General features: G+C 54.4%; 1 protein-coding gene across 6 annotated transcripts in view; it reads left to right on the forward strand.

Annotated features, from left to right (window-relative positions):
• BMP7 (bone morphogenetic protein 7) overlaps positions 1-25,256 on the forward strand; it is an 85,585-nt gene that overhangs the window by 32,717 nt on the left and 27,612 nt on the right. For all 6 annotated transcript variants that reach the window (XM_057701940.1, XM_057701939.1, XM_057701942.1 and 3 more), the window contains exon 3: positions 24,338-24,486. In XM_057701940.1, the coding sequence (XP_057557923.1) occupies positions 24,338-24,486 (149 nt within the window). The remainder of the gene's footprint in view (positions 1-24,337; positions 24,487-25,256) is intronic.

A 25,256-nucleotide genomic window follows, 5' to 3' on the forward strand; every position in this document is an offset into this window, starting at 1 on the left:
ATGATCTTGAGAGTAAACTGTGACATCCTTCCATGTCACTTCCCAGGGGGCATCCTTGTTCTTTTCATCACCACGCATCTCCCATTGTGTGGATTGTGCTCTAAGGTGTTTAGCCCGTTTCCGGCGTGCACACCGTGGACTCCCAGTGTTTCCGAATCATAGACAGTGTGGGTGGGGTGGATAACACTTGTGCGTGCCTATCCATCGGATACAGTTCTAGAAATGGAATTGCGGGGTCAGAGGGCGCACACATCGGTAACTGTGATAGATTTTGCTGAACTGCTCCCTTTGGAGGTTATGTCAGTTTATGTCCCCGCCAGCCACGGGGAGGAGGCCTGTGGCCCCACGTGCTCCCCAGCATGGGCCCTTATCACGCCGTTTTGATGTTTGTCCGTCTGCCTGATGGGTGACAGATGTCATCTCAGTGTGGACTACATTTGCATTTTAGAGCCCCTCCTTGAATGCACTGCCCTATGCAGCTTCCCTGCTAGAGGGTGGTAGACCCTTCCCGAGAGGGTGGTCCCTTCCTGGAATGTGGATGTGGCTCAGGGGAGGCGGTGGACAGCCTTGTCAGTCACCTCTGAATCTTACTAAAGGCACTCAGGTGCTCCTGTTAACCCTGGCGGGCTGGACCCTGGCCCCCAGACCCAATTACAAGAAGCATTGAGTTCATTCCGCGAGGGTAATGTATGTTTGCTCCGTTCTCTGACAGAGCCCCTGGGACTCTGGAACAAGAGCGTGTGTTTGACTTTTTTCTCATGAAGGCTGATTAACTGGGGGCGAGGCAGGTACCCGGAGGCCCTTTGTCAATTGCACTCGATCCGTCCGCTTGTGCAAACCCTGAGCCCAGCTCACACCCCGGGCCTCGCGGCAGGCTCCCCAAACCTGCCTCAGAAACCTCCATTCAGAGGTTTAGCCTCAGGAATGTAGCCGCCCCTACGGGGTTTGGGTGAGCAGGACGGGAAGGGTTGGCCGGTGTCACCCGTGTGGCTCTTCCTCCAAGTTCTCCGTGCAGGAGTGCGTTCACCCTCCCTTGGCCGGTGGCCGTCGGGGTCAGCCGGGATGCTGCCGGTGTGGGCGGGAGTTTGTTTCGGGACTGGAGCCTCCTCGGACACTGCTCTTGATGAGAGGGGCACGCCCCCTGTGCCCCACACGCTGGCAAGAGCAGCAGACTCAGCTGCGGGCAAGACGGGCCTCACGGCGGGGCAGAGGCCACTGCATCTGGAGAGGCCTGTGCGAGCCCAGCCGTTCTCTGACTCGACACCGCTGCTAAACCACTGGGATAAACCAGCCCGGGTCACAGGGGCAGGGGCCTTGTCTCGCTTTGGGTGGGGGGCGTACTAGTTTCCTGCCCTCACAAAGCGCCACACGCTGGATGACTTGGACAATAGAAGTGCGCTCTCTCACGGTGCGGGGGGCCGGAAGTCTGAAGTCAGGGTGCCAGCAGGGCCGTGCTCCTCCTGAAATCTGCAGGGGGGGACGCTTCCTGCCTCTTCCCGCTCTGGTGCTGGCCGTCGGTTGCGTTCCTGGTGCTCAGATGCCCATCCCCCGGCCTCCACCTCTGTTGTCGCGTGGCTCTGGCTCCTCTCTGTGCGCCTCTCTCCTCCTCTGATAAGGAGACCAGTCACCTTGGCTTAGGGGCCGCCCTGCTCCAGCATGACTTCATTACTTAACTAATTACATTCGTAAAGACCCTAATTCCAAATAAGGTCGCATTTAGAGGTACCGGGGTGAGACTTGAGCGTATCCTTTTAGGAGATTCAGTTCCATCCATAACCAGGGGGCGAAGACGGGCAGTTCACAAGTAAGCAAATAAATAGGCCCACCGGTCTGATAAAGTGGCTGGTGGTCCTTGACGGCCTTGTTGAGCTGGGGATGTTTGACTAGAAGGATCTGAGATGGGGCGGGAGGAGAGTGTCTCAGGGGAACTGCAAGGGTCACCATCCTAAGGTGGAGACAGCATGGTTGTGTGGTTGTCAGAACAGAAGGGAGATGATGATGCCAGGGTGGGGTGGGCCACTGGGTCCTCGCTGAGAAGAAACACAAGCCTGTGGCTTCCCCAGCAGCTGCCGGTGGCTCCTCGTCTTCCTGCCTGTGCCAGTCTGTTGACTTTGTGGGCATCTGGTCCTGTCACAGTTTGAAGTGGCCGCCTCCTCGGCCCTGCCTTAGACCCACAGAGTGGACCCAGAGGCCCAGGGAGGGGAGAAGGCCTGAGTCACTAGTCACTGTGGTTGGAAGAGGGACGGGTGGGACAGCTGTCAGTGGCTCTGTGGCCAGTGTGATAGGTTGCCCTGATGAGCAGCTTGGCCACAGGCCATCTCTGGGGATGCTCAGGCCAGTGTTGGGTTCCTGCCTCAGGGGGCTTTGGGCTTTGCTGGGAAACCGAGTTCCCCCATCAGCAAATGTTTGAGTACCTGCTGTGCTTGGGCGGTGGTGGACGTGACCAGACCCCAGTCCCTGCCCTCAAGAAGGTTACAGTCAAACAGACCAGGCAACATAGGATGACGTGGCAGGTGCAAAGTATAAGGGAGAGCAGGCGGTGGACTGAGGCAGTGGGAGTGCAGGAAGGGGCTGCTTGCTTTAGATTTCTAAACTTCCTATCTATACTTGAAAGAAGAAAGAAAAGCCTTCTTTCTCCAAAAGTTAAAAGGTTAAAATTTTTTCCAAAGAATTATTAATTTTTTTTCTGGGTGGGTTTTGTTTTTGAATCTAGAAGCAAAACGATCCTATTATGTAATTCCCCAGGTGGGTTAACCCAGCTCTTAAGAGTATAGATTTGAGGACTTCCCTCGTGGTCCAGTGGTTAAGACTCTGAGTTTCCACTGCAGGGGGTGCAGATTCGATCCCTGGTTGGGGAACTAAGATCCCGCATGCCCCACAGCATGGACCAAAAGAAAAAAAAAAATAGATTCGAATCCCAACACTGCCAGTGTGGCCTTGGGAAGTACTAACCCTGCAGAGCCTCAGTTTCTTCCTCTGTCCAATGGGGATAATAACTGAATCTACCTCCCAGGGTTATGGTGAGGATAAAGGGAGTTAACATGCTTACTTAGAACATAGTATGTGCTCAATAAAGATTGACCGGATAGTAGTATCATCACCATCACTGTCACCATCCTCACCGCCACCATCCTCACCACCACCTCCATCACCACCACCACCACCATCACCATCATCACCCTCATCATCAGGAATGGAGAGACCTTCTCAGGAAAATGAAGGGCTCCAGGATTGGGCTGTGGGACTGCCTTTGCCCTCTATGCTAAATCCCTTAATTTTGCAGTTTCTGATGGGGATGAAGGCCTGAGCTTGCTTGGAGGTGGAGCCCTGGTTTGCATTTCCCCAACCTCAGCCACGCATCCTCTTCAAGCCGAAGGCCTTTGGCTGATCTGACCCCGAGAGGAGTCCTGATCCAGGCCCGGCCGCCCTGCTGTGTGGCCGCCTGCTCCCTCTGCTAAAGGAGCCTTGGCCTCCCTGACGCCGACCGCCCAGCTGCACGGAGCTCAGAGCTGGGACATCTGGCGAGCCTCTGCCTGTGCTCCAGGAAAGCCCTGGGGGTGCCGGGGATTAGCCAGCTCTGGGTCGGCCTCAGCACCGCTCCCCCGTGGCAGCCACTTTCCACAGAGTCCTCTTGATCTCTTGGAATCCAGATTAAATTCCGATAATGAGCTGAGCTGGAGGCCTTCCACGGCCCTCGGGTCTGCTCGCAGCTGGAAAGGCGTGCTGGGGCCGCCCTTGGCCGGCTGTGGGGTGAGTGGGGGCTGAGAGGCAAGTCTGGGGATGGTGGCCTTGGCTCCAGTGGCCTTGCTGGGGAGGGGGTGTGGGGGGGCTAAGGGATTGGAGTTTTGCCCTCCTTTTCTGAACCCTGGGCCGGGGCTGGGCAGTTGGGGCTCAGCTTCCAGCAGCTGGTCCCACTTCTGTCCCCCTTGGTGCTAACTCTGGCTCCAGCTCAAGGTGAGGGTGTTTGAGGTGGGGGTCCTGCAAACTAAGGGGCTTCACTCGTGGACTGGCCATTTTCCACCTCACTGCTCCCCTGCCCTCTCCTCGAAGGTCCACGCTTTCTCCCCGCAGCGCTGCCCCACCTGTAGGGGATACAGTTGGTCAGTGAGACACCCTGGGGGCCGCAGGGCTGCAGAACCCACCCATGGGGAGTCAGTCACTGCCAAGGTCGAGATGAAGTCAGCAGCTGGGTAAAAAATGTCCCTCGGTCTGTCTCAGGCTCTTCGGCTGCCAGGTGGGTGACCTCAGAGGGGTCTCTGGGGCCAAGATTGGATCAGCTGTAGCCTGAGTCACTCTGAGGAAGGTGGAACGGTCCCCGCGATGGGCCGGAGGGGAGGGGCTGGGGGCTGCTCACCAGTTCCCTTCACCCCAACGCAGCCTGCGGGCGTTGGGCAGGGTGGAGGCCAGCGCTGTGCCCGCGCGGTCCAGGTGGGGACCCTGGAACCGGCAGCCCCGCCGGTGCCCCACCCCCACCCCAGGGCTCCCTGATGCCACACGGAGGAGGTGGCACAGGTCTCCTCAGCCAGTGTCCCCAACCCTCCAGGAGCATGTATACCTGCCGCAGCTCCTACCCTCCCATCCAGAGCTTCCCTAACCTGAGCCCAGGGGCATCCTCCACCTTTAACAGCTCAGCTCAGTGAACATCCACCCCGCCCCCCCCCCCCCCCCCCCCGCATCAGGTGAAAATGCAGGTTCCAAGTCAGATGGCTGGGGTACAGCCTGAGCGTCTGCATTTCTGACAAGCTTCCAGGGATGCGATGCACAGAAGGGGATGAGGAGGCGCTGGGTGGAGAGGACATCCCCTGGGGGAGCATTGTGGTCCCCATGCCCCAGGGCGGCCCCAGGGCAGCAGGTCACCAGACCCTTCCCCAAGTCTTTGTCGCGTCAGGTAAAGGTTAGGGACTTGGTAATGAGACTGCTTGTAGCCCGACTTCAGTCACCGTGAGCACATCTGGACAGAGGGATGTGGTCAAACCCCAGGGTGGACCCCCACCCCCTGCTCGAGGCTTCTTATCGTTTGGTGCTTACTGGATGCAAGTGTGTGCAGGGCCCTTCACCTTCATCGTGGACCTTGGAAGTGATCCTCTGAAGACTTGATATCCCCATTTTGCAGGTGTAGAGACTGGCTCAGGGAGGGGAAGTAACTTACCTGAGATCCCACAGCGCGAATGGGGCAGAGCTGGGACTCAGCCTCGGGTCTCTTAGATTCCAGGGCTCATGTTCCTGGTAGCACCCTGGTAGGCTTCTCGCTTGTACGGATTTTCTCCTCTGGAGGAAGCAGGCTCAAACAGGGCAACTGTGAGTCCCCAGCTGTGTTCCTCACCCTTGGCTGTACATTAAAATCACCTGGGGGGCTTTTCCAGCTCTGGCTACATCAGGGTTTGTGATGCGGCTGGGCCTCAGTGTTTTCTAAACTCCTAGGTGATTCGCTGTGTAGCCAGGGCTGAGAACAGGGGCTGAGCTCTCTCCTCTCTCTCCCCTGTGGGCCATCTTACGCGCCCAGGAGAGAGGAGGGGAGAGATTTCTCCCACCCCAGGCCCCCAGGTTCCTCTTGGCTTGGTCTCTCAAAGGACACTGTTCCTCTCCCATAGGACTGAGCCCCAAGTGTGGTCCAGGCCCTGACTGACACCCTCAGTGCCACCGGGAGGGGCAGGCTGAGGGTGGAGGTCCTACTGGGCTCTGGGCCTGGAGCCTCCCTGCTGCCGTGGAAGCCCTACGTGCCCGGTTCCGCGTCTCCTGGCTTTCACCTTGCGCCACTACACCTCCACCCCAGGGCGTGAGCTCTGGTTTTGATCTGCTTTCTCGAGAGCTGCTGGTTCAGCTCCCCAGAGGGCAAGGAGGGACCACTGGCTGCCCAGGCACGGCCAGAATGTCCTGGAAGGTCAGGGGAGAGCGGCTTGGTCCAGGGTGCCCAGGCCCTTCTGGCTGCCTTTCTCCAGGCCCTCCTCCAAATCCCAGCACAGAGCGGCTTCAGCAGAGCCCAGGGGCTGTTGGGGTCCACTCACGTGTCCAAACGGATCACTCTGGAAAAAGCCTACATCGAGCAGCCCCCTGCTGAGCAGACGGCAAGCTGCTGTGTCCAGCCCAGGTCGTGCCCGTCAAATCTCAGTTGGCCTGCCCTGCTCCACAGCCCAGGACCAGATGTCCACATGTCCTGTGGGCTAAAGCCATCGTGGGCCTTGGTGGGTTTTTAAATCTTTGTGCCTTCTGTTTCCTTCCGTAATTCATCCCCAAACTGGCTTCGCAGGGAAGATACAAGTCAGTGGTGACAAATTCTGTGCATCGAGTGCTTGCGAGTTGCGATCACGGTCTCTTAAGTCCTCGTGACAGCCTCCAGACGTCTGTATTCTCCCATTTTGTGGATGCGGTCACTGGGGCAGAGAGAGGGCAAATGGCCTTCCTGAGGTCACACAGTAGAGGTGGAATTCAAAAGCAGGCACTGAGTAAAATTTCGGATGCTGGGGCTCCACCCCCAGAATTCTGATATAACTGGTCCCTGTGGCACCTTGGCACTGGTTTTTTTTAAAAGTCCCCAGAGTGGACTTGTTCCCTGTTCTTTCCTGTTCCTTTAAGGATCTGAGGGACCTTGCAGGGGTCAGGCCATCCGTTCAGTGGGAGTGGAGACCCCTGCCCTGCCTCCCCTCCCGGGAGGGCGTGGGGTGGGGAGGATGCTGGGGAGTACCGGTGTGGGGTTCCTCAGAATGAGCAATGGCAGCCTACATGCCTTTCTGGGAGAGGAGATTACAGATCATGATGCTGAGGAGGCTTTATTAGGAGTTTCTTCTGTGTCTGCCCTGTTCCCATCACTCCATAGGGATTTAACGCTTAACGACCGTGAAGGTCAAGGTGATCAAATGTCCCATGAGGCAGTCCCCAGACAGACCCGCCTTGTAGAAAGGGCCACACCTTTACATCTCGTCCATTTGGCCAATGCCTTCCAAATTCACGATGTAATCTGCACACTCCCGTTTGGGTAACACCTCTCCAAGCTGAGGGAAGAGTTGGCTGCCTTTGCCGACGGTGATGGTGACAAAGCTGATTGTTCAGAGCACTCAATGTGCAGCGCTCTGTCCTTCCCATCACATCACAACCCCCCAAGGGAGGTGCTGTCACCCACCCCATTTTACAGACAAGGAAACTGAGGCACAATAGCAGGTTAGGGGTTAAGGAAAGGAAGCTTGCATCTGTCCCCGGTCACATCTGTTTTTCCTCTTTGGCTGGTGGACATGCATTTCCCTTTCCCTTCACGACAATCCTAGGTATTGGTTAACAGGGAGACATATTTTCTGCACAAGGAAACTGAGGCCAAGAAGACAGAAAACCTGCCCCGCCTGCCCCAGCGATGCTGTGTGGATAGTTGGTAAAGACCAGGGGCTTGGGAGCTGCATGAACTTGGGTGGGTCATGGCCCCCAGGAGCCTCATCGGGCTTCTGAAGATTGGAGTGGGAGCTGTGGTGACTGTCGTGGTGGCCCAGCAGCAGGGCCAGGGATGACCGCTCCGTGAGGGCAGGCATCTGGCGTGTTTTGCTCACTGTTCCTTTGTATGTGGAACCTGGCATATAGTAGGCGCTCAGCAAAACACACGTGCGTGAATGGATGGAGAGGGACCTGCCCTTCTAGCCGTGGGCTTCCTGAATTGACAGACCGTGGCTGCATCTTGCACAGAGGAGTTTCAGCCCTAAGCGCTCCGGCTGGCACGGGACCGTGTGAAACAGGTACCTGCTGGCCAAGGGAGCGCTGGCCCTCCTCTCACACTTCCCACACCCCCAGCCTTGGGCCCGTGCATCCTAGCAAGGCTTCCAACATGTTCTCTCTTCCAGAGCTGAAACCTGAGAACGCCTGGTTTGCAACCTTTCTTCAGCATCTGAGCCCAATTTCCAAAAAGTGAAAATTGCCCATAATTATAATACTTTTCGATCCCAGGGAAGTTTCCCTGTGATGATTATAATTATATTATTTTGAGCTTGTGTGCCAGGGGGTACCCAAGGGTGGATTGGTTCTCCTCTGCAAGTGGGGGCATGTCAGTGTGTGTGCCACGGCCCTGGGTTCCCTGCGCTGGAGTGAATTTGGAAGAACGGGCTTCAGTATTGGGGGCTGGCTGTATAACTTGATCCCAGCGCTTTAATTCCGAAAGCACTTCATACTTGGACCTGTGCTCGTCCATAGGAGTCTGTTTTTCCAAATGTATTAACATCTGTGTTTCATATCAGGGCCTGTAATTGCTTTAGCCTTTTTGGCAAGAGACAGAATTAATATTTTTCAGTTTGGTCATGAGCGGTCATCTGTAGCTGGGAAGAAAAGTACCTGCTCAGATGTGAACTCAGTAAGGATGGGAAATGCAGGCTTGCAAGGAAGAGGATGTTTTAAAGGAGTCAACCACGGTTAAGGAAGCCCTGGGTTATTTCAAGTTCAGGGCGGAAGTCGGCACCTGGGTAAATGCTCAAGGTTCTTCCAAACCCTGGTCCTTCCTTTGTCTTCCTATTACCAGCCCCCGTCAGCACTGTTTTCTTCTTTTCCCTGCATAATGCCCAGGGCATTTTGTCACCAAAAATGGAGGAAGGAAAGCTGACACCTGGCCTGCTGTCCAGCGAGCATGCCACCACATCCCCTGGGGGACCCAAGGCAAGCATTGCTAATGGATCACAGAGCTCCTTCCTGCCTACCCAGGACTTGAATCCTCAGTACAGCTCTGCTGACTGAGGCAGGCACTGCTAGTTGAGTGAAGCTGTCATGAGTGAAGCTTGCTGGCCGTCGGTCTCAGGCCAGGTTTCCCTGAAGTCAGACCCTGAGATGAAGACTGTGTGTGAAAGTGAATGATCAGAAAATGTTTCCAGGAAAAGCAGGAGCATGGAAGTGGGCCAGGAAAGACAGGCAGCCAGGCAAGGGGGTGGTGCCCTGCAGAGTCCCAGGGAAGGTGACTTTGGCTCCCTCATCCTGTAGGGACTTCCAGAGGTGGAGTTGCACCCCTCCCGCCCGTCATGGGGCAATGAGCTGAGGTGCTTCTACCTCCTATCTGTCAGTGCAGCTTAAGGCAGACTTCTCAACCTGGGCACCACCGACATTTGGGGCTGCCCTGTGCATGGTAGGGTGTTCAGCACCTCCCCCAACCTCCACTCATGAGATGACAATGCCAGGATGCAACAACCCAAAATGTCCCCAGACGTGTCACATGTCCCCTGCAGGACCCTGATTGAGAAGCCCTGGGTAGGGGGAGGGGCACTTCCACTCTGGATGCTCACAGCTGATGGGGTGCTGGGGCCTGGGAGGGAAAGCCCCCGGGAGCCAGGAGCCCAGGTAGAAGGATCTGAGATGCTGCGCTTTGGAGCTGCAGGGAAGCTGCCAGCCCGGCCCAGGCTTGAGTGGGGAGTCCCTCCCCATCCTGTCTCCTTCCTGCCTCCCATTCATCTTGCTCACTGCTCTCCTCCCCTGAAGCCCTGCTCAGCTGTGGCCACGCACCTGCTCACAGGTGTCCATCGGTCCCATGGTTTGGGATGGGAAGGCCCAAGCTGAGCTGCTGTCAGAACCCCCCGGGACCACGTTTAAAGAGAAGAACACAGACTCCTGTGTCTAACCCCAGCCAGTCGGGTGTAGGGGCTAGAGGTCTTTGTTAGTATTCTTTTTTTTTAAGATTTTTTTTTTTAGAGCAGTTTCAGGTTCATAGCAAAATTGAAGGGAAGGTACAGAGATTTCCCCTATACCCCCATCCCCACACATGCACAGCCTCCCCGTTATCCGCATCCCCACAGATGGTACCTTTGTGACAACTGATGAACCTACGTCAGAACATCATTACCACCCAGAGCCCCCAGTTTACATCAGGGTCGGTTCTCGGTGTACATTTTATGGCTTTGGACAAGTGTATATGGCATGTATCCATCCTCACAGCTAACATGCCTGTGAGGCTGGCCCTGCAAGTGCCCTGGGTATACACATGTGAATATGCTTCTCATCTCTACCTCCAAAGTCCAGTGCTTTAGTCTAGGGGTGCACACCTTCCACGTGTGCACCAGCATCGCCTCCAGCTGCCGCCTATATACACACACAGGTGCACACACACAGATACACACACACATACACACACAAAGATACACACACCCAGACACACACACACACAACCTGTGGTCCCGCCAGCTTGGCTCTCACACACTCCCTTTTCTCTGGAGATACCTTGTTTTCTGGCCTCTGCTTTCCCCCAGCTGGTCTCCCTTCCCTGTCTCTCCAGTCCTCTTGCCCTAGTTTAATCCCTTCACCCCCCTGGAAACCAGATTGTTAAAACTATAACTTACTTTTTATGACTAGATCTGACTCTTTAGAGTGGGTTTGGATTCACAGAAGCATTGACTAGATGGCACAGAAAGCTCCCATCCCGCTGCGCCCGGCTCCCCTGTGACCCTCTTGCATAGTTTGGTGCATTTGCTGTAGGTAAGGCACCCATGTTGATGCGCTGCTGTTATGAACTGAAGCCAATAATTGACCCAGATTTTCTTGGTTTTTTCCCAGTGTCCTTTTGCTCCAGGACCCCCTCCGGGACATCACATGACATGTAGTCGTCACGTCTCCTTGGGCACCTCTCACCTGTGGGTTTCTTAGACTTTGATGATTTCTGGTGACCTTGACAGTCAGCCAGCTTTTGACTGAGCATTTATGCATAATCCTTCCCACGGTTGGCCCGTCTGTCTCAGCCTCACCTCGTTCAAAATCCAGCTCGAAACCCGCGTCCTCTGAGCCTGGACTCAGGGGGTCAGGATCGCTTAGGTCCTCAGCCTGGAGTGCCCTGCGGCCTCTGGGGCTTTGGACCATCGCGTTCCCCAACCCTCCCCACCCCGGTGCCTGGCACAGAGCCTGTGGTTTCGCTTCTTGAGTGGAAACTAGATTATGAGAGCCTCTTAGGGGGTAGGATTTTAAATGTTTTTAGCTCTTCCTCAGAGCCTAGTTAGGGACTCTTTAAAGATGACACTTGGGTCCGAAAGGAGACTTCCCCCGTCCCGTCGATGTTGCGGGGTTAGGGTTTTGGGCTCAATCTTTGGCCTCAGGGTTGGGCCCGTGGGCCGAGGGAGTGGAGGGGGGTTGGTTTGTGAGTCAGGTTTTCGAGTGGGACTAAGAGTTAGCACGAGGAGGCCCCGGAGAAATCGGTCATCGTCAAAGGAAAGGAAATGGAGACTCTCCTTGGACAGCATTTTCCTTTGGAGCCCTTCTCCATCAGGCATTACACGTGCAGGGGCTCGGGGTGCGTCCCCGTGGCCCTGAATCCCTAGGAGAAGCATCTGGTAGCCCCGTAGTCTTGATTTCTGGGACCCCCGACTCCCCCTTCAGCGCAAGGTCTTCTCTCCCAGGCCTCACCCCCACTGGTCATCGTGGGAGGGGGGGGTCCCTGCAATTTGTCCTGCAGCCCGTGTCTGGCCACGCGGGGTGGGTGACTCCTGCCGGGATGGCCTCGACAGCCGTGACCTGGGACGGGGCCTCTGTCCCTCCTCACTGAGACGGCCGACTGGAGCCACAGACCAGATGCTTCCGCACAGCACCGGCCTCTCCGGCCCAGGGCTTTCTCTGCCGCGGGAGTGTGAGCAGCCCCCTGCGGAGCGGAGGCCCCCCCCACGTTCCACTGCAGGTGGGCAGGGGCAGGTGCATACATACCCCAACCTCCTCTTGCCCAGGAGGCACCGCGCTGAGCAGTGTTCACGCAGCGCCCGTGGGGGCCCGGCGGGCATGCGTCCCGGATGCCCGCAGCTCCGTGTTCAGGCCTCTTTCGTCCCTGTCTCACTTCCCTCCCCCTCACGGTGGTTCCTGGGGTCACTTCTCAGGCGAACCTCTTGCATTCAAGTCCTTGACTCAGAATCTGCTCCTGGGGGCCCGAAATATGACAGAGGACAAGAGCGTCCACGGGGTAGGGCTGTCGGGGGTTCAGTGGCGTAAGGCACGTGTGGCATCTGGCACCGTGGGTGTGTCCTCAGCCTCCCCTCTTCCTGCCACCATGCTTTGGTTTAAGGAGCTACGGTCTCAGACACCCCTCCCTCCCCTGTGTTGAGATGTTCAGGTCTGGCCTTTGTTTTTGAAGACCTTGACTGTGGTCCTCACGACACTTGCTTCTGTCTGCAAACCCCACTGCTGAGTTCCTTTCCTTTCTCCCTTGTCTGCCTGCTTCACTTAACTTTTCTGCGTCTGGGTTTGGAGTCTTAAAACAGCCTGTGGTTCTTTAAAAAAAAAAAGGTAGGAAAGATGACCCAGCTTGAAAACTGTGTTTGTGTTGGTGTGTTTATTCCTTGAGTGTGCGTGAAAGCGGCTGAATTTACCCTGTGCTATTTCGGTCCAGAGGAAATGGGGCAACCGGGGAAAGTCTTGAAAGATGAGTCTCCCGTCCGTGGTGTCTCGCCCGCCCGCCTCCACGATGCCCAGCTGCCCAGCAGCGTGGGATTTCCCGTCTCAGCGCTCCACGGCGCTCCGCACAAGGCCTGGTTGTCCTGCGGGGCCCCCGGGACCTTTATGTTTCGCCTCCGAGCACTGAAATCCCCAGTGTGGCTCACTTCTCGTCGTTTGGTTTCTGTGTGGATCCCACCCAGGGTGAACGGAATGACAGGGTCTCCAGTTTTCTGGAAATTCTGGAGCCTAAACCCTGGAATCTTAAGTAAGGAGGAACAAGAGTTGGGTCCCAAAGTAAATTGGAGATTGACCTTCTCCCCAGCCGCAGCCCCCTGCCTGTCTGCGTCCTCTTGGTTTCTCCTGACACGCAGATCAAGGAGCTGACCTTGACAGAGTGCTGAGGGCACAGAAATGGCGGAGGTGAAACCCAGGCAGCTGGGCGGGCTGGGGGTGGTTTGGCCACCCTGTGATTACCCAGGCAGGCCCTGTGGAAGGTGGCGGGCGTGGAGGTGCCCGGGGACGGACCAGTGTGTGTGTCCAGGCAGCCTGGTGCCTGGACCTGGGAGGGGGCTCCCGGTGGGTACAGGGTGGACGGGGGGGCTGACGCCCAGGGAACTGGAGGCAAATCCATTTCTGGAAGCACCTGAGTCATTAGCAAAAACATCCACTCTTCCTTTTTTAATAACACAGACTACAGAAAGTGACACCAGAAAACCTCCTTGGCTGATAAGAAACTCCAAAGTTACCAGGTCTTATATTTGAGACCTACTATGTGCTGTTGTTTGCTAGGTGCCGGGACTCCGACAGAGGTGAGGCAAGTAGGCCTGGTTCTGGCTGATAAGGAGCTTAAGATGTGTTAGGGAAAGAGGAAAACCCAAGAACCTTACGCACACACTTAAACCCCAGTCTGAGTGCTGGAAAGGAGAGGCTGTGAGGATATCTAATGAGGATGCACCCTTCAGAGAGTCAGTAAAATCTTCCCTGGGGAGCCGCCGGATGTGCAGGTGTGACGGAGGTAAAAGGATAGGGAACAATGTTCCAGGCACTGGGAACAGGATGTGTCAAGGCCTGGAGTGGGCCGGAGTCTGGATTACATGAAAACCTGAACAGAGGCTGGAGCGGCTGGGCCTGGGGGTGGGGCGGGCAGGAGGACAGTGGCGTGAGAGGAGGCGTGGGGGAGTGCGGGGACCAGATGGCCCAGAGCCTATAGGTAGGGTGACTGAATGCCCCCAGGTGCCCACCTGGAATTAACAGTGCCTCCTTTCTCTCCCCAAAGTTTCCCAGTTTGGACCAGCAGTTATGTTGTCTCTATTATTATGCGACACAGCAAGGAATTTTGGCTTTTTTAATCCTGAGAGCTAATAAAGGGTTAGGGCAGGGCAGTTAGCTGGTTCCGAATCAGGGTTCTGAAAGCCCAGCTGGCTGCTGGGGACAGAGATTGGGGGACAGAGGAGAGTGGAAGAGGGACTCCGAGGTTCCTCCAGGCGGCCACTCTCTCCACCCTGGGAGCCTCAGTCTCTCACCTGTGAAAGGGGACAACAGCACCTGTATCATAGGGTTAGGGGACCGTCTCCATGCCAGGCCTGTTCCGAGATCATTGCATCTCAGAGGAGGGTCAGAACGGTGTGGAGGTGAGTGAGTCTGCTGCATCCTGGAGGCTTCAGCCTCGAGCCTTCAGCTCTATGCCGGCATCTCAACTGTACCATCCCAGTTAATGCATCCTTAGAACAATCCTTGTTGTAGTCCCCACTTTACAAACAAAAGAACCTGAAGGACAGAGATTGGCTTGCCCAGGGTCGCTCTGCAGGGATTTTGTTTCCGCTTTCCTAGGACCCAAAGCCTTGTGTTGTCATGCCTACATCCCTGACCCCCCCAAAGTGTGACCCAAGGACCACCCCGGCAACTTCATCACAGAGAGGATCCTGGGCTCCACTTAGACCTCCTGATTGTTTTCTCCTGCTGGTAGCTGCATCCCACTTTTAGTCCCAGTCCTCATCCCTCTCGCCTCCTGCCCCCATGGTCTGCACACGAGCTGGAGAGCCTGCATAAGCACACTCCGTGGCCGGAGCAGACATTTCTTTGCAGCAGGATTTCTCAGAGCCTTTATAGAACTAATGTGTGTTATGAAATCTCTTAAGAAGCAATGATCAGGTGGTGCTTCCTGATCTTATTTGAATACAGAACCTTTTTGATTTTCAGCCCTTTCATTGCCCTCCCTTGGATATCTTATTTGTGCGAGGAAGTTTTCGAGACCTTGATGAACTCCAAGCCCTTCCTCTCGCAGCTGGGGAAACTGAGACCCACACCTTAATGGCTGCTGACTTGCTTCCTGACTTCGATAACACAGGCCTCTTGGACCCTGGACAGGAGTGTTCTTGACCCTGCTGTGAATGCCCAGGTTGGGGGATGGGGAAAGGAAGAGAAGAGGGACAGACAGACAGTCCTGGGGCAGGGAAGCTGTGGGCTGGTGACTTGTGCTCTGGCTGCGGGGGGGATATTGTGCTTCTTTGTGTGTTTTTCCACCTTTCTCCCAAAATGACTTAATTTTAGTCTTCCTGGATAGGCGCAGCCTTAAAAAAAAAGTGTTTAAAAAAAAGCCTTGGACCTCTCTGACTTCACCTTCCTGTCCTAGGGACACCAGGGACTGTCTGGGTGACTTGGAAGAAAGGCCGGGCGTTCCCTGACGTTCCAGGTGGGGTACCGGGACCTGGGCTGGGTCCTCCCCTGCCCAGGAGGGGTGCTCCCTGGGCCCAGGAGCCTCGGCGGCCATGCCCCACTTCCTCCGTGGACTCCTTTGATCTCCTTGCTGGCTGCTCTGCAGGGCTGATGTTTGCAGCCTGGGCTGACTCCAGGTGCATAGGGGGCTGCTGGCTCCCCAGCCGGACTCACCCTCAGCACTGCCATGCCTGCGCCCCCACTCCCCCGCCCCATGACATCATGTTAGCCTGGGAAAACTCCATTGCTCGCTGACTTCTGAGGAATGTTCTCGAGGCCCAGAAGTGGTTTACAACATGCAGGTTTTAAAGCAAAATGCCCAGCCCTGAGGTTTCCCAAAGAGCCGCAGAGTGAGGGTCTGAGCAGGAGTGAGGGAGAGTCTGCCCAAAGCCAATTATTTCCACACCCTGCTTAAAACTCTTCCCAGCCTCCCAGTTCTCCCAGCATCTGAACCTCCTGTGGCCAGAGGCTTCCCTATAGCTCTGTGCTCACCAAGCACCTGCAACCCCCTCCACGGAGCCTCCCTCATGAGGCTTCGCACATTCTGTTCCCTCTGCTGGAACACCCTTCCTGTCCTCTTGGCTGCATCAGCCTTGCTCACGCCTCTGGCCTCCCTCCGAAGACACTTCCCAAGGAATGTCCTCCCTGGACAGTCTCACCCCCCCAAATCCGGTGCTTTCCTTTGTGTCACTCACCCGGAGGGATCTGCCTCTCCTCCAGGCCACTTAATCAGCGCTTAATTGTCCTCACTGTGCGACGCACTCACAGCCCCTGGACCCAGAGCTCCATCTCTGGCTGCCTTTGTGCCTCTGGTTCCCAGTGGAGCTCCCGAGACATAGAAGGTGTTCAGAGTGGGTTTCAGGAGGGAAAGTCGTAAGTGCCTCTGGCTGCTGTAACAAATTACCGCAAACTTAGTAGCTTAACACAAATTTGTTATCTTATCATTATGGAGGTCAGAAGTCTAAAATGGGTCTCACTGGGCTAAGAGGGAGGCATCCCCAGGGCCGCATTCCTTCTGCAGGCTCTAGGGAGAATCCGTTTCCTTGCCTTTTCCAGCTTCTAGAGGTACCTGCATCCCTCGACTCATGGACCCTACCAGCAGTCACATCACTGCCCTCTGCTCTGTCCTGACACCTCCTCCTCTGACTCTCCCATCTTCTTTCATTTATAAGGGCCCTTGTAATTACATGGGGCCCACCTGAATAATCCACAATAATCTCCCATTTCAAAAATCCTTAATGTAATCACTTCTGCAAAGTCCCTTTTGCCACATAATCCACAGATTCTGGGGATGACATGTGGACGTCTTTGGGGGGGGTATCATTTTGCATGCCACATAATCTCAAGTTCTTTTCCCTTTTTTCTGATGGCTTTGGAGTGGGGGAACTTGGCACTGGGCCAGCCACATTATCTCTTGGATTCTCTCCGCCTCCTCTAACCCCAGGGGGGGATTCCGGGCTGGGGACACCAATGTGAAGGATGGGCCCACGTGCTTCATGTCATTTCCTGTTGAGGGCCAGCCACTCACTAGCTGAGGATGCTGTCTTAATTCCCCTGCAGCTCAGTTGTCTCATCTATAAAATAGGGGCTGTAATTTTACCTACCTGGTTGGAAGAGGAAGGATTGGGTGAGAGAATGTCACTCAAGAGCTTGGCGCACAGACCGTGCCCGGGATGTGGTTTTGGGGTACTGATGCCCCCAGCCACCAGCCAGGCCTCCTGGAGAGACTTTAGGTGACTCTGAATATGGCCCTTCCAAACCCCAGCCTGCCTCTGGTCCCTGTAGATGTCGGGCTGTGTCTCAGGTACCCCAGAGGGAGTCAAGCCAGATCTCGGGCTGTGACGGCAGGAGTGTTTTCCATCACACTGGCCTAGACCAAGGTCCAGGACTGGGTTCTAATTCCCATGCAGCCACCAGTGGCCTGTGCACCAGACTCTGGTCTTCCAGGCTGAAAATTAAAGCAGCTGGAGTACATTTCCAAGGTCCTGTTTGGCAGTGAAGACCCTGCATTGCTGGGCCCCACTGGCAGGCAGAAGGGAGTGTCCTCCCCACAGTGCTATAGGGTTGGGGGCGAGGGAGGAAGAGTGAAACTGGGTCATGAGACTGGACAAGCACGATCCCAGGTGACCAGGCAATGGGCACTGGGTAACCCCGTTGGAATCTGTTTCCTATGGGTCCCGATCTTGCCTGCAGAGTCCGGGGGCCACGGGAATCCCCAGGCGTCCATCCTGGCCCCATCTTGCCAGTCTCAGGGCTGTATCCCTGGGAGCTGAGTGTGTGCAAAGCGGTAACAATGTCTTTGAGGCCCTGGTTGGAGGGGTGGCGTCTCGCATCCTGCATGGGGCTCTTGCTGCTCCGGGGGTGGTTGTGGGCAAAGGCCCTTGAGATCACAGTCTCTAAATAGTCGCTAAGGAGCCAGAGGGCAAAAAAAAAGGACTTTCCACCTTCCCACGTTGGAGATTTTAAAATACCCACTTTTCCGTCATGGTCGGACTTTCCAGGGGAAGGTGGGCTGAGATGCTGGAACTAGGTCAGGTGATGGTGTGGCTTCCTCCTGCTTCCCCCGTGGGTCAGATTTCGGCCCCTCTCATGGTGTCCCTGGGAGGAGGAGCCCGCAAGCCTCAGTAGGGCTCTGTCCCCAGGCCGGTGCTTAAATATTAATACCCCTCCCGCCATGGAGTTGGGGTCACTGGTGGTTCACACCTCAAAGAGAGCAGGGCTCTGGGGAGCCTGGGTTTCGGGAGGGGAGAAGTCCGCCTTCTGGGTGTCCCCTGTTTCTTTCATCGGAAGCAGCGTGAGTAGGAGGAAGGCCAGGTTTGTCCCCCGGCCCGGCTGCCTCTGTGAGCCTGGAGGAGCGGGCAGATCCGTCCCCACCCAGGAGAGGGGGTGAAGCCAGGCCATCCACCTTGCCCGTGTGTGTTCCGCAGACCCAGTAAAACATGGAAATACGTGGACCCCGTACCATCTCACTTCTTTCAGAAGCAGATTGTGCTTGCTGAGTTGCGACAACATTGACACGTACGTGTGTAGAGGGGAGATACAGCCCCAGAGGGAGCTGTCACTGCAACTCCAGAGTATGTGCGTCTAGGCTTCCCCCGCAGACATGTGTTAACCTTAAAAAACTGTTAGCTTCATGACATTGTGCTCTATATTTGGGGGTTAGATTGGCCTTTTTGACTCTTTAAAATATAACTTTATTGAGACGTATTTCATATACCATCCAAGTCAACCTTGTAAAGTGTGTTATTCATTGGTTTTCAGTATATTCAGAGATGTGCCATTTAAGGTTACAGTACTTAACGTTAGGTGATGTTCACCCCCCCCAAAGGAAACTCCATAGCCGTTAGCAGCCAGCCTCCCCCCATTCTGCCCTGTCCTCGGCTGTTGACAACTACTAATCTTTCAGTCTGTGTGGATTTGCCTTTTTCGACATTTCACGTAAATGGAATTGTACAACATGTGATCCTTTGTGTCTGACTCATTTCACTTAACATAATGATTTCGAAGCTCACCCATGTTGTAGCCTGTGTCAGTGCTTCGTTCCTTTTTATTGCCAAGTAGTACTCCATTGTATGGACTTACCATGTTTTGTTTATCCATTCATCGTGTGATGGATATTTGAGTTGTTTCTGTTTTTTGGCTCTTATGAGTAATGCGGCAGTGAACATTCATGTATAGGATTTTCATCTCTCTTGGGGAGTAAAATTACTGGGTCATGTGGTCACTCTGTTTTACCTCTTGAAAAACTGCCATCCTCTTTTCCGAAGTCGCTGCACCGTTTAACATTCCCACCAGCAGTGTCCGAGGGTTCCAGCTCCTCCACACGCTGGCCCACGCTTGCTGTTGTCTGTGTTCCTGGTGGCTGTGAAGTACTAACTTCCTGCGGTTTTGATTGCATTTCCCTAATGGCCAGTGATATTGACGCTCTGTTCCTGTGTTCACTGGCCCTTTGCATATCTTTAAAGAATTGTCTGTTCAGATTGGCCTGATCCATCTTTGGGATCAATAACATGCCAGCTTTATAACACAGGTTCTTACTTTGCCCTCTTCCATTTTCATGACCAAGTTGCATAAGAAGGAATTATCTCTTGATAATTTGCAAAAAATACAATATAAAACCATCTGGGTGTGGGATGGGAAAGGCCTTTTATTTCTATTTCAACTTGTTAGTGCATATTGGGTGACTCAAATTTTCTATTCCTTTTTTTTTTTAACCAATCTTAGCATATTGTATTTTCCCAGAAATTTGCATACTCCACTTCCTGTTTTATGACACCTTTTTACTGAATACCATATTTCCCTCTTGTCAAGAAGTATGGATTTATACGGTCCTTTGACACAGCTGTGTAGCGCTTGGATTCACCTTCTGTTTTCACCCGTTCTTCTCAGTAGCTGGTTCGTTTCCGGTTTTCTGTTCTGAACAGTGTGACTGCTGTTTGGGTTCTCTCTCTGTGGTGAACACACCACCCACAACGCAGTGGCTAAAACAACAATCATTTAATAGCTCAGGAATTTGGGCAGGGCTCAGCCGGGCAGTTTTTCTACGCTTGGTAGTGTCTGCTGTAGTCCCTGGTGAAGCTGCTAGCTTGGCTGGGGCTGGAACGCCCTAGATGACGCCTCCTCCACGGCCTGGCTTGGTTTTCCTCTCTCTCCCCTCGTAGACCGTGCTCCTCCGCATCCCCTTCCCTGTGATCTCTCTCTGCAGCAGAGGAGCTAGAGGTGACAGTCCCGTGGGCAGCAGAAGCAGAGCTGCTAAGCCTCCTCCGTCCTTGCCCTGCGCCTGGCAGGGCCTCCCTTCCACTGCGTCCACAGCAAGCCAGGTGGTCAGCGCAGACGTCAGAGGTGGGAGCAGACCTCCCCGATTTATGAGAGAGCTGCACATGGGGAGGGAGAGCAGGAATTGTTGATGCCATATTTGCAGAAAATCTAAGACTGCAAACCTCCTGATACACAAACATCCTGATGGATGCTGGAGTCAAAGGCGAACAGGGAATGGGTATGTGGTCTGTTGTTCCATGGATCGTGGGAAGTCACGTGATGACTGGGACCACCACAGATAAGGTTCCCATCCTAGAATTTCCTAGCATCCAGCAAGAAATGAACAGCAACACTTACATGACTTGTGGCAACCCTAGTGATGCCCCAGCAGCCTTGGGAGTTTGTCCCTAGGCTGTCTTCACTCGGCTTCCTCAGCTGCCGAGGAAGAGGGTGTTCTCTCCACTTTACAGAGGAGGAAACTGAGGCTCTGAAATTAGCTGGCTTGCCCTACTTGCCTCCTCTGTTCCCTGCCACCTGGACTTCACCTCCCACTACTTTCTCTGCTCCACACAATGTTATGACAATAGCATGCATCGTGACCCATCTCCTGGGTCTCTTGTCCCTTGGCCAGAGGTTGAGTTAAGGAGGTGATGGGGCTTAAGTGCCCAAGTCTTCTGGCGCTGTGTCCTGGTTCTGTCACTTTGAAGGTTTATCGATGTGGACAGTGGCTTCCCCTCTCTGAACCTTACTTTCCTCATTTATACAATGGGAACAATAACCTGAATGTTGGCGATCAGGGAGCTGGTGCGTGGAAAGCACCCAGATTCTCAGCAGCGGGAAAGGGGAAAGAGTGCATTTAGGTGTCCCGGGACCCCACCCTGCGCCGTTCCACCTCTGCTCTCACCTGGGCTGGTCGGGAGGCCAGTAGGTTCATGGCAAATAGAAATCTCACAAAGGGCTTGTTAGTTCCTCCTGGTTGTAAGAACCATTGTGTTCCAATAAGATGCTCGAGGTGGCGGTGAGAAACTCCCACTTGCCCAGCCGTCAGTCTGGATGCAGTTGCTGAGTCATTTCTCCCGTGTCCTGTTCACGCGGCGGACCTGGGGCTGGGCCCTCCGTCTCAAAGCGGAGTCTGTGTTAGCATCTCACTCCTGCTGCCTCGACAGGGCTTTCCTGCCCCCATGCCTTCAACAGAGGTTCAGCTCTTCCCAGCAAGGCTGGAACGCACCGCGGACCAAGGCTCTGGGGAGGGCATCCGCACACGCACGCGTGTTCCTTCACGATGAGTCAGCGTCGCCGTCACATTTGGCCCGCGGTGTCCCGGCTTTAATAAGAGAACGTTTAGTACCATTTGGCAAGGCGTTCACTCTTTAAAGGCCTGATTCTGTTCCCTAAGTTACTATTCATTGTTTTACTGTCCATCAGGGCCTAGCCGGATATCTGGTCACATTTTCCTGCAAATAACAATTTGCAGGCGAAGTCACCACCCAGGTTTGTGATTTCTATGCTGTGCTGTGGAGGTTTCCTCCCGGGGCCGGAGGCTGAGCAATTCAGGGAATAGTTTTTATTCAGAGCGATGTTTCTTCTCTCATCTGTTGTTTGTTTAAAAAAATTTTTTTTTATAAATTTATTTAGTTAGTTGCTGCGCACGGGCTTTCTCTAGTTGCGGTGAGTGGGGGCTAATCTTCTTTGCGGTGCACAGGCTTCTCATTGCAGTAGCTTCTCTTGTTGCAGAGCACGGGCTCTAGGCGTGCGGGCTTCAGTAGTTGCAGCACTAGGACTTAGTAGTTGTGGCACTCGGGCTCAGTAGTTGTGGCTCGCTGGCTTAGTTGCTCCGGTGGCTCCGAGGCATGTGGGATCTTCCCAGACCAGGAATCAAACCCATGTCCCCTGCATTGGCAGGTGGATTCTTAACCATTGCACCACCAGGGAAGTCCCCTTCATCTGTTAATTGTTGAGAGCAGCAAACTGGTTCATTGACAGTCTTGGTGACCCTCCATAGCCAGGAAAGCCATCGAGGCAAATTGGAGATGAAGACAGTGGAAATGCTTGTTTGGAAGTTTAAAATCTGTGTGGACATCCCCCCACGTCAGTTCTGAAGCTGCCTCTGAAAGGGCACTGGGAAGAAGTAAACGGGTCATGAAAGATTGTCTCGTCACTTTAATTCAGTTTGGCCGTGAAAGCCAAACAGTGTCCTCAAAATGTTCTGTGGCTCTAAAAAGCCTCCGTGCTCATCTGATCTCTCTGTATTACAGAGGCCGTGAGTGTCCTACAGTCTCAAGGGACGTGCTTCAGTTGGGATGGCCGGGAGACAATGCACTGTCTTGAACTGCAGCTCTGTTTTGTTGGCCATAAGATCAGAAGTCGTTATCTTGTTCGCATGAGTGGCGTAATGTAATTCAGCATTTTCTGAATTGGGTTCCAGCAATTACTTATGAAGTGGGATCTGGGGTGGGGGGGTGTTAGGTGGGGATAACCCCTGTTTCCATCTTGTGGTCCTGGGGATGCTGTCCATCACTGTGGAGTGCCCGGCCCTCCCGTGGCCAAGAAGGGGGGGCACGGACTTGATGAGGGCATCTGGATCCTCTGCCCTCAGACTTTAGGATGGAGAGAGTCAAAAAGGGAAATGCAGCTCAAGTTCATTCCCTCACTCCTGAAAACTGTGCCTTGATGAGTCAGCCCTGCACCCTCACACCTGCCTCGGCTCCTGTCTGCTTCTGAGTCTGGTTCTCCACCCACATAGACCTCTCCACTAGCATAGACCTGTTAATCTCCCTGTACATTTCCAATGGGGTCTGAGTTAAAGTAAATTTGAGACACTGGCTAACATTACTGATTTGTTTTCTGCATGCCGGAGCCTTGCACATGTTAATATGCTTGGTAAATGTCTAATGTGGTGTGGATGCAACAGCATTATCATTTGACAAACCTCACAATCTTGGAGGTCTCCAGGCCACATGGGAAAGATTAATGGGGATGGTCAGCACTAGTTTTAGGAGGAAGACTTGGGGATGGGGTCAGTAGGGAGACTGTGCCTTATCTAAAAGGGGTATCTGCTGCTCACTCCAGCCCTTGGCTTAGTGGGTTATGTGAAATGTGTTTGATTTGCCAAAGGCTGTGAAATGATGACAGCTACACCCGAGCAAAGGTAGTATCCAGAAGACCTGTCTTCTTGTATGGGTGCAAGCCTTGCAGGTGGCCTGGTTGGGTTCCGATCCTGCCTCGACTGTGTCCTGGCAGTGTAACCCCTGGCAAACAGCTTTGCCTTTCTGAGCCTCAGTTTTGAGACCTGCACAGCGGTGCAGTTAATATTACCCACCTCATAGAGTTCTTGTAAGGACTCAATGACATGATCTGGGCAGGCGGTTCAACTCAGGGCTCGGCATGTGGTAAGGGTTGAGTCGATAGTTGCTACATCTGATAATGTGTGAGCAGAGACAATTCACCTTAATTCCCAGGAAAATTAGATCCCTCCAGGTGTGACAGAGACTGTCGGTACCCTGGGGAGATGATTGGCGTGGAGCTGTTCATCATTGTACCCACTGCCTGGAACAACGTAGGAGCTCGAATATTCTAATTGACTATTGAAGGACTCACAATATTTAAACTTTGAATCCTTATAATTAAAAATGCATAAGAGACATTAAGGTATCTTATATACTGGAATTCTACTATTTAGGAATGTAAAAATCCATCCATCCATCCATCTTCCAACTATCCACCTGTCCATCCATCCTTCCATCCATCCAACCATCTTCGTTCATTCATCCTCCATCCGCTACAGGGTCATTTTTACCCATTTTGCTACTACAGATCCGAGGAAGAGAGAGTTAAAGAACTCCTTCTATTAGTAATGTCCGTCTGGGGGTGCATCTCCTAACAGTTGTGAGCTCATGAAAAAATTGCGTAGTGTGGAAATGAGGAGTGTCTGTACTGGTGCTCAGTTGCCTGCCAAACCCCAAGTCCAGCAACTTCCTGGCTAAATGACCTTGGGCAAGTCATGGTTTCACCGTGGATTCATTAGAAATGATCATAGCCCCGCAACTTCAGGTTGTGAGAATTGAACGAGACAATGTGTGTAGAACACGGGACAGTGCCCGGCGAGTGGTGAATAAGCCAACAGAGGTGAACTTCTGTTCCCGGAGACTTCCAGCGTCATGGAGGCTGTGTAACTGCTGCTTCCTGTGCTCTGTCCCATTGGCAGGCCCCCACCCCCCGACCCCCCCGCCAACAAGTCTGAGGGGCACATCTGTCTCATAGCAGCTCCCTGTCTCCTGTGTGTATCTCTTTACGCCTCTCCTGCGCTCCATCTCCCCACCGCAGCTGCTACCCAGGAGTCTCCTTGGCTGGGTGTTGCTCTGATGAACCCACTCTGGGGGGACTGGCGGACCTCCTGCCAGCTCCCCTAGCTCACAAGGTCCTCCTGTCCTCGGCGGCTGGCTGGCTGACGGGGTGGCCGAGCCACGACCCGCTGACCCCGGGCCTGCGTCTCTCTCCTCTCTCGCAGGGAGTCGGACCTGTTCCTGCTCGACAGCCGCACCCTCTGGGCCTCGGAGGAGGGCTGGCTGGTGTTCGACATCACGGCCACCAGCAACCACTGGGTGGTCAACCCGCGGCACAACCTGGGCCTGCAGCTCTCGGTGGAAACTCTGGACGGTAAGTCCCCTCCACCCCCCGTCCATCCCCTCCCAGCTCGTGCTGTGCAGCCCGCAGCCGTGGACCTAAGGAGGATCCCAGCAGTGCAGAGCTCGTTTCCATGAGGACCAGGCTTCCCCTGCCCCCTCCCCCACCAGTGCCTACTGTCCGGCTCTTTGATCCAGAACAGAAGCAGTCCCTGCCCCTTCTGCATAAGACGACTGCACCGTTGGCCAGAATTGGGTTGGGTAAGGCCTCATTGCTCAAAGTGTGGTCCCACAGCAGCGTGGGTGGCCTCCTCCGTTTAGAAATGCAGACTCTCTGGCCTGTCCCAGGCCTGCCTCATCCGAACCTGCACTTCTGCTGAGCCTCAGGTGATGCCGGAACGTACAAGGTCTGAGACGTGCTGACACGTCTGACCTGTCACAGGAGCCTGTGACATGAGGCTCCTCAAACTCAGGACACAGGGCATTCTGGGGTGTCCTGGGCATTGTAGAATGTTTAACGGTACCCCTGGCCTCTACCCACCAGATGCCAGTAGCCTTTCACACTAGTGACAGCCCAGCACGTCTCCAGACGTTGCCAGGTGTCTCCTGCAGGGCAGAAGTGCCCCAGTTAAGGAGTGCTGCACTGACGCGAGGTCTTAACCCCCTTCCAAGGGACTGAATGTGGTCCCGAATGCTGGGAGAATCCGCTGTAGGCCCGCCCTCCCCCGGCACCTACCCCCCACCCCGTGTCCATCTATTCTGAGAAGGGCAGACAGGATGGCAAGTGGGGCACTAGGGTGGGCC

Source organism: Hippopotamus amphibius, chromosome 12, assembly GCF_030028045.1.
Source record: "Hippopotamus amphibius kiboko isolate mHipAmp2 chromosome 12, mHipAmp2.hap2, whole genome shotgun sequence".
NCBI lineage: Eukaryota > Metazoa > Chordata > Mammalia > Artiodactyla > Hippopotamidae > Hippopotamus > Hippopotamus amphibius.